This window comes from Physeter macrocephalus, chromosome 9 (genome assembly GCF_002837175.3).
Source record: "Physeter macrocephalus isolate SW-GA chromosome 9, ASM283717v5, whole genome shotgun sequence".
In the NCBI taxonomy this organism is placed as follows: domain Eukaryota; kingdom Metazoa; phylum Chordata; class Mammalia; order Artiodactyla; family Physeteridae; genus Physeter; species Physeter macrocephalus.
The window spans coordinates 97,905,234-97,913,933 of NC_041222.1; the positions used below are offsets into that span (position 1 = coordinate 97,905,234).

Sequence of the window (8,700 nt, forward strand, 5' to 3'; positions counted from 1 at the left end):
CCATTGCGGAGCACAGGCTCCGGAAGCGCAGGCTCAGCGGCCATGGCTCACGGGCCCAGCTGCTCCGCGGCATGTGGGATCTTCCCGGACTGGGGCACGAACCTGTGTCCCCTGCATCGGCAGGCACACTCTCAACCACTGCGCCACCAGGGAAGCCCGGCAGAATTATTTTTAAAAGACAAAACTGGGCATAATACACTTCCTTGTTCCAAAAAGGATTAAGGCAGTTTATGAGGATACATAAAATATTCTAAAATAACAGTAGATGAGAACAAGATAAAGGAAGAACAAGTTAGAGACACTAAATGAAGGTAAGAATGAGACTAGCAGAAAAACATTTTCCTGGAGGTCAATACACTTGTGGGTGGACCAGAGATGTCTCCAGGTTTCCATTTTAATTGCCTACAAATTCACACATCTTACAAAGGGATGACAGCTCGCTCTCAGTTTGCATTAACTACCTCCCCGAAAGTGATTTTAATGACTTTCAGATCCACAGTCTCCTTCAGGTGAAAACAAACTAATTCCTCAGGAACAGTATTTCTCCTTCTGAGACTAAGACAGAAAATACTTTCTCCACGGGTCCTCTTAGTTGACGTTATGTAACAGAACAAACAGTGTCCTCAAGGGCGCCCTCACAATAAGCACAGGATGACAGTGCATGTGCTGTTTCTGACAGAGCGTCCCAGAAAAGGCTGAGGTCACCACGCTCTAAATTCCAAGATACACCATGGTATCAGTAATCTGCCGTATCAAGGGATGTGGGCTCTGAGCACACTGTTCCCAGATTGCAAAGTCGGTGACAGACCTCCTTGAAACAACGTGATCTAAAAAGGGGTGCTCAATTTAAACAACACTTGGGTCACTTGGTGTTCAGCTCTCCCAGGCTGAGGCTGCCCCAACCCCTCCAGCTCTTGAGAATCAGGCTCTCCTTTGCAGAATTTGGCATGGAGCCTTAGCTACATCACACTGTCCTAATGTGTACGTGTGTTAGGATTTTAAATCCTCCCAGAGCAGGAATTACCTCTTTTATTCCGTAGCTATAGACTGAATGTTTTTGTTCCTCCCAAATTCATATGTTGAAATCCTGACCTCCAAAGGGATGGTAGTAGGAGGTGGGGCCTTGGGGAGATAATTAAGTCATGAGGGTGGGGCCCTCAGGATGGGATTAGTGCCTTTATAAAAGAGACCCCTGAGAAATCCATAGCCCTTTCTTCCATGTGAGGACACAGCAAAAAGACAGCCATCTATGAACCAGAAGTGGGCTCTCACCAGACATGGAGTCTGCCAGTGCCTTGATCTCAGACTTCCCAGCCTCCAGAACTGTGATAAATAAATACTTGTTGTTTAACCCACCCAGTCTGTGGTAGTTTGTCATAGCAGCCTGAACAGACGACTATGACACCAGGGCTTGCTCTGTTGTCCTAAACCCACTAAGCACTCATGCACAAGTTAAGTACTTATTGAGGATGTTGATGGCAATGGCTGACTGCTATTAAGAAAGGATTAAATTAAGGCATGATAGGAGCCCCTAGTTCACCAGGAGCTCTCCCTGGTCCAACTCTATAGTCTGGACTGCTGTAATGCTCCAGCTTTCTGCCAAATTAGATCCCCAGATATTGACACCTCCCCTTTCTGCTGTGTCATGTCACAGTGGGAGTTCAAATTCTTCAATGGAGCCCTGACAGGCAAGGGGAGGAAGAGGCAGTTCCTGATGACCACCCTTTGTCACCACAGTGATGTCCCACAATAGTCACGGATAAGGTTGAACCTCCTCTAACCCTTGAACTCCATCACAGAGGACATCTTCCATAAAGTGCTAGATGGAGGACCTCCTGACCACATGATCATCCAATCTCAATTCTCTTGTTCATGAACTTAAGCCTGAGAGTCTTTACTGTCCCAAAATGAATGCTGGAACAGAACAAAAACATAATAGGAAACCATCAGTCCAGGTAAAATGGGTTGAAGACATAGAAAGGCTTAGAGGAATTTGGGAAGAATGGAATGATGCCACCTTCTTGGGAGATGATGGAAGACTGTGGGCATAGAACCCAGTGATGGTGTGGGAATATCAGAGGAAAGCTCCCAAGAGGATGCTGGTCAGGAATGGAGAGTTAGGTGGTGGGTAGAAAGCCCAATTGAGTACATAGTTTGGGCAATGGCTGGATTAACCTGAGAGGGGATGCTGAGATGCTGCATAAACACCGATACAGTATTTGTCTTTTATTTTGAATACTTGGATAGAGAAAGGAATCAAGAGAAATCCCATGAGAAATTTTATGAGTAATATTTTTATGCAGTGAGACTATAATTTGGTAATATTGAAGTAAGAGCAGGCATCTGTACTTCAATCAGATGTTACCAACCAGGTATTCAGACATGGCACTTGGTTGCAGTGGCTAATTTTGTCATCCAATTGTCAGATGTATGAGCTTTGTGTTGACGAAGAGGTTTTGAAGTCTAAGAGTGGTTCATACAGAACTCCTCTTGTCTTAGCTAGGGCTGCTATAACAAGGCCCCACCCTCACGACCTAATTAGCTCCCTAGTGCCCCACCTCCAAATACCATAGGCCGGGTGGCTTCAACAACAGAAATTTATTTGTCACAGTTGTAGAGGCTGGGAAGTCCAAGATCAAAGTGCAGGCAGATTGGGTTGTTGGTGAGGACTCTCCTCCTGGCTTCAGATGGCCCCTTCTCCCTGTGTCCTCACATGGCAGAGATCTCTCTCTCTCTGTGTCTCTCTCTCCCCTCTTCTTATGTGGCCAATAACCCCATCATAAGGGCCCCACCCTCATGACCTAATTAGCTCCCTAGGGCCCCACCTGCAAATACCATCACACTGTGGGTTAGGGCTTCATATATAAATTTTGGAGGGGACACAATTCAGACCATAGTACCTCCTATGAAAGGTGACCTCAGTAGGGCACTGGAGAGCAGGTTCTGACCCAAATGAGGAAGCAGCCACAGCAGGACACCTAAGAAAAGGCCAGGCTAGCTCTGGTTTACACTGAGCCATGCATCTCCCCACCATCTTGGTATTTTTGAAAAGGAGCATCCCTGGAGGTCTTCAATCAGGGTAATCTGAAGAAACGTCCTACCCAACGTCAGGCAGGTCCTCTTTGAAGAACCCCAGACTCATCCACCACATTCCTAAGTCCCCTCCCTAGGGAAGGGGCAGCTGGTGACGATAGTTTTTCATTGGCTACCCTCCTCAAACCTCTTCCAGAGGCCAACGTGATTTTCTGGACAAGAAACTGGGAAGGTGACAGTGGCCAGGCCACAGAGCCAAGAGATAAAGTCTGATGCTCTGTTTCATCAGATCAGTTCCAATCCATCCCAAATTTTCATTCCACACAGGCAATCTGGTACTCATAAACTTCAGGTTCAAAGGTAATTATGATGATCAAAATCCTCCCCAGATTTCCACATGAAATAACAGGAAGCAAGGCAATGTTTCCATTAGATTAGGAAACCATGCTCCACCCTCCTTTCTGAAACTTCCAGAACATCATCACAAATCCCATTCGACCTCCAAGCCAGGAGAAAAGCCTCTCTGCATTGTGCTGGGTACCACTTCTTGTTAGAAAGTCTCCTCGATTTTGAATGGGAATTTGTCTCTTTACAAAATCCACCCATTCACTTAGTTCTACCCTCTGAGACCACACAGAATATGTCCATCCTTTTCCACATGGCAGCCCTTCAGACCCCGGAAGAGAACTTTCATTCCCCTGAAACCCAAGAGATGATGCCCTTCCAGGCCTTCCAGGCCTCCAGAGACCTGCCCCAGGGTCCCCACCAGCCTGGCTCTCTCCTTCAGACCCTCTTCTGTCACCTAAAAATTGTTGTTCAGCAGAGTAGTTGTAATACCATAGCCCAGCTTTCCTGCTGGGCCAAAACACTTTCCAAAAATTCTGTAAATTTGTTATGGTCGTGCCTGCCAAGCCCACAAAACCCAGATCCCAATCTCTCATTGAGCAGCCCAAGAACATGTTCAAAAAATCCTCTGGCTGGACATCATCCCTTGGACGAATCATTAGTTTCTCTCATTGTTGCTGTTGGCTGCCCCCCAACCTGGGTCAATGGTTGATGGGACAGACACCACCCCTAGTGATGCCCTTTGCCCCGAGTGTGGGAATCTGAGGGCAGAGGCAGCATTGAATATCCCATCACCGGGCCCAAGTGACTAGTCTCACTTGACAGAAAGTGACACGAGACCAGGGATTTCTAGCGAGGGGTCATCCGCAAGGGCTTAGCCTCCATATTACTAGAGTTAAGGGCAGGAATTAAGAGTTACGTCAAGGACCCCACCCTCTGCACTCCAAGTCAGCTCTGTCTGGCCAGCAGCCTTTCTCTGACTACATTTCCCGTACCCCATCCCGGCCCCTCCATGCAACACCCACACTTGCTCTGTGTGCATCTCCTCTGGGTCACCACAGCACTTGTGTGTCAACATCAAAGGCCCCATCATAGTCCCTGTTGCATTCTGCCTTGAGACAGGGCTCTACCTCTGTGTTCCCACCTCCTCCCCTAGACTGGAAGCTCCAGGAGGGGAGCCCCTGGGTCTTATTTAGCAGTGTCTCCAATCCTAGCATGGAGCCCGGCACAAAGTAGGCACTCATGTAAGATGAGTGATGCTGATCCCTTGGCCTCGCTTTGTCAAGCCTTATATACCTCCATCGAGGTAGGTGGGAATCGAGCCTCTCTCCCTCTGGGTGGGAGTCAGGAGAGACCACCACGGTCTCTATCCCTATCTGCTCCGCCATCTCCATCACGGTAGTCCGACCTGTGTGTGAGCTGGGCTGATCAAAGCATGGGATCTTCCATCTGATCCCTTCCTGGGTCCATGAGCTCTGCTTCTGGGCTAGAGGACATGGTCCAAAGTCCAGCCTGTCACTAGCCTGTTCTACAGACAGAAACTGGGGAGAAGAGCCCGGCTGACCTGGGGCAAACTCACCCCATCGCCGGTAATCACAAAGGGGCAGCAGGTTTACCATGACCCTGATTAGCCTCAGCAACAAAGTGTCTCATAACTGTTTTCATCACATCCCAGGACAGGGAGCCCAGCCTGCTCCGTATGAACCATAGTGCAGAGCTCTAGGGAGGCCCAGCGCAATGCACAGCGTCACACTACGAGGCAGGACAAGGCAGAGGCCACCTGGAGCAGCTAGGTCTCTACTCCTGGACTCAAGAGATTTCCCATGCTCCTATAGCCCCTGCCAGCTCCTCAACCCACACAGCACAGGCAATGCTGCCCGGAGTCATGCCTGGTTGGAAGGACCAGCCAGCTTCCTCCTTTGTGGTTTCCATGGTGAGAAAAGCAGTGTTTGAGTTCCTGACTGTGGGAAAGAAGAGCTCCAGCTGCCCAGTTTGCCCATCTGCTCTCACTTCTTGCTCACCTCCTTAAAGGTCAGGATGGGAAAGGATGCTCTTACCTGCTAAGATGAATATGCCCACGAGAATCAGGAAGACCAGCAGGTAGAGCCCGAGGACTGCGTGCTTCAGGGCCGACAGGGAGCCCAGCTGGGTGCAGCAGCCACCCGCCCGTCCTTTGTGGCACGGACCTAGACAATAAGGGTAAGAAGAAGAGGAAAAAAGACATTTGAAAATCCCCAAAGCCCTTTTTCTCTTTTGGTCTCATCTCTCCCTGATGCATGCAGATGTTCACATGGAACCTCTCACACAACTTCTGCACATCTGTAATGCAGCTGGAATGGTGGGAAGCTTTTCTGAATCGTGAGAAGCTTTTCTGCTTCTATCTCTCCTCCCACCCTCTGTGCTCACGAACTAGCCAGACAGGCATGCCCACAGCTCACGAGGCCATGCAAACCCACCTCCTAGAGCCAGTCCAAGCCACAGAGAAAGCTCAAATAGGCTGGAATATGTGTCCTTTATAAAGCGTTATTGTCCCATGTGATCAGGAGAAGATGGAGAGAATTTTAGAAAGAGGTTGCAAACTCCAGCTTCTAACAGTGGCCTGGAAGGGATGTGGGCCAGGTGGGCCTGGGGAACCCAACAGTGCATGCCCGGTCCGGAAGAGGTTGCCATGCAGGAAGAAGGGCCAGGCGCTGGCAGATCCAAAAATCACTTCTCCAAACCACTTCTGGCTTCAAGACAAGTCAGAAGTGATTTGGAGAAATCTCCCTTTTTTTTAAGTGTTGACAACTAATTAGAGCAAAAAAACAAAAACAAAACCAAAACCCACTAGGGAGCGTAAACAAAACAAAACACATTTACATGCCGGATCCAACCACCAGTTTACAACCTCGGGTTAAGATTTACAGGAAAACATAGTACCTAACTTCATCCTGTGAAACTACACAAGGCTCACCAGGTTCTGGCCAAAATGGAACAGCAAAATATCAGAGTTCTAATGGAACTTACAGATTGTCTAGTACAACCCCTTCTGTTTACAGATGAAGGACATCAAATGTTAATGACAAACCCCGGGTGAGGACCCAGGTGCCCTGACTCTCTATCCTCTTTCCACTGCACTTCTCCTTCGAGGCAGCCTTCAGATGGCCGGTGCAGAGGCCAGCAAGCTCACCAACCTCCACCTGCTCTGTCAGCTGACAATGGAGAGGAAGGGATGCCATCCCACCCTGACCCCCAGCACGGCAGGTAAGAATCTATGGGGGGGGGGACTTCTCTGGTGGCGCAGTGGTTAAGAATCTGCCTGCCAATGCAGGGGACACGGGTTCCAGCCCTGGTCCGGGAAGATCCCCCATGCCACGGAGCAACGAAGTCCGTGCACCACAACTACTGAGCCTGCGCTCTAGAGCCCGTGAGCCACAACTACTGAGCCCGCACGAGCCTAGAGCCCGTGCTCCACAGCAAGAGAAGCCACCGCAATGAGAAGCCCGCGTGCCGCAACGAAGAGTAGCCCCCGCTCGCCGCAACCAGAGAAAGCCCATGCACAGCAATGAATACCCAACGCAGCCAAAAAATTAATTAATTAATTATTTTTTTAAAAAAAAGAATCTATGGAGGGCATTTTTTTTTTCAAAGTACGCATGTCCCTATTATTCTCATTCTCCACCCCCTGCAAGGGAGAGTATTGCCAACTGGAGAACATTGCGCATGGAAGACATGGGTGGGAACCGGAAAAGGCTGACAGCAGATGTTGAAATAGTTGAGAGTCAGAAGACATTTGATGTGCTTTGGGGGCTCCTTATCACCTCTCAGGTAACACTGCCACCTGCACAGACTTCAGGAGGTTTGGTGACCACAAGGGAAATGACGGTGACCACGCTGGTGCCCTGGCTCTCCAGAGGTATTGTTCAGTGAGGAACATTTTCCCATGCATTTACTCCATTTTATTGAAAATGCTGTTGTTAAAACAGCTAAGTAGGACTATTACATAATATTTCCGTAAAACATCGGGTACGATTTGGAACAAGTGGTCGAGAAATACAAATTCAGTTACCATTCTCATCAACACTTAAATGTTAGCAAATTTTCTAGACTTAACCTGATTTTCCACAAAGACTTGCACATCTTTCTAACTCACCCTAAATCTTCTTTTCCAGAATTTTCTAACTCTTTCCACACAGTAGGGTCTATAACCTGTTTTGCTCCTAAATACACAAGCTTCTTGTAGCATTTTGTCTTTTTTTTTTCTCGTGAGAGCCGCTGGCTGGCAGGTTGCAACTCTTAGAGAAAAGTTTTTTTCCCTCGAGAGTTAAAGCGGTAGGCATAGCATAGTGTATTATACAAATATTAGTATCTTTATTGCGATGGTTGTTCCAGCTCTCCTCATCCCTGCTTTTCTTGACATAATGATGAGAATGATGGCAACCTAGCTACTGGGAGGGGTCAGAAGATACACAGGCTGAAATGCTATTGTCCTTATGTTTATCCCCAGTCCATCTTGGCCTTCTTCATTTGTTGCCTTTGTTTGACCCTCTTCTTATTTCCCTTGAAGGTTTAATTAAGTTCAACCATATGCTGTTAACTGTTCCAGTTTCACTGAAATGTTCTATTTCTTGCTCATTACAAAAAGAAATCGTTCTCTCACAAAGATGTTGATATAACTTTTTGCACGTAATTTTTTTATGGAGGCACAACAAGACATTATATTAATACGTTGCCTGAGCTTGAGGCAGTCTGTTTAGTAAGCTGAACATTAATACAGTAAAGGATTAAGTGCAAACGACACACATTCACGGATTGACTAGTGAGGCTACTTACGATTTATAAAGTGCTAGATTAGTGGTAATTGTCATTCAGTTTGAAATTTTTCACCTTGGGGAGGAAAACAAAGCAATCAGGACCCCTTCCTTCCTCTAGGAATGAAAACATTTTTCTAAACCAATCAGTCACAAGAGCAAGGGCTACTTTTCCTTTACTCCCACTAATTAGAACATCATCCCTTTATTGTCAAGTCTGTACTAACTTTCAATATTTGGCAGAATGGGGGAGGAAAATCACACAGCCAAGAAGACCGCTAACTTGCATCTTGCCCTGTTGCTTTGCACATGTATCGCCAGCTCATTGTAAGAGTGGGGCGAACTGCTATGATATAGTTCTATTTTTTCCCCATCAAAAAAGAGTAGTTCCGGGCCTCCCTGGTGGCGCAGTGGTTGCGCGTCCGCCTGCCGATGCAGGGGAACCGGGTTCGCTCCCCGGTCTGGGAGGATCCCACGTGCCGCGGAGCGGCTGGGCCCGTGGGCCATGGCCGCTGGGCCTGCGCGTCCGGAG

The 8,700-nt window shown here is 47.9% G+C and overlaps 1 protein-coding gene across 1 annotated transcript in view; it reads right to left on the minus strand.

Annotated features, from left to right (window-relative positions):
* Positions 1-8,700, minus strand: part of SCARA5 (scavenger receptor class A member 5) — a 120,462-nt gene that overhangs the window by 88,928 nt on the left and 22,834 nt on the right. The window contains exon 3 of the mRNA XM_024130905.3: positions 5,436-5,564. Coding sequence (XP_023986673.1) covers positions 5,436-5,564 — 129 coding nt within the window. The remainder of the gene's footprint in view (positions 1-5,435; positions 5,565-8,700) is intronic.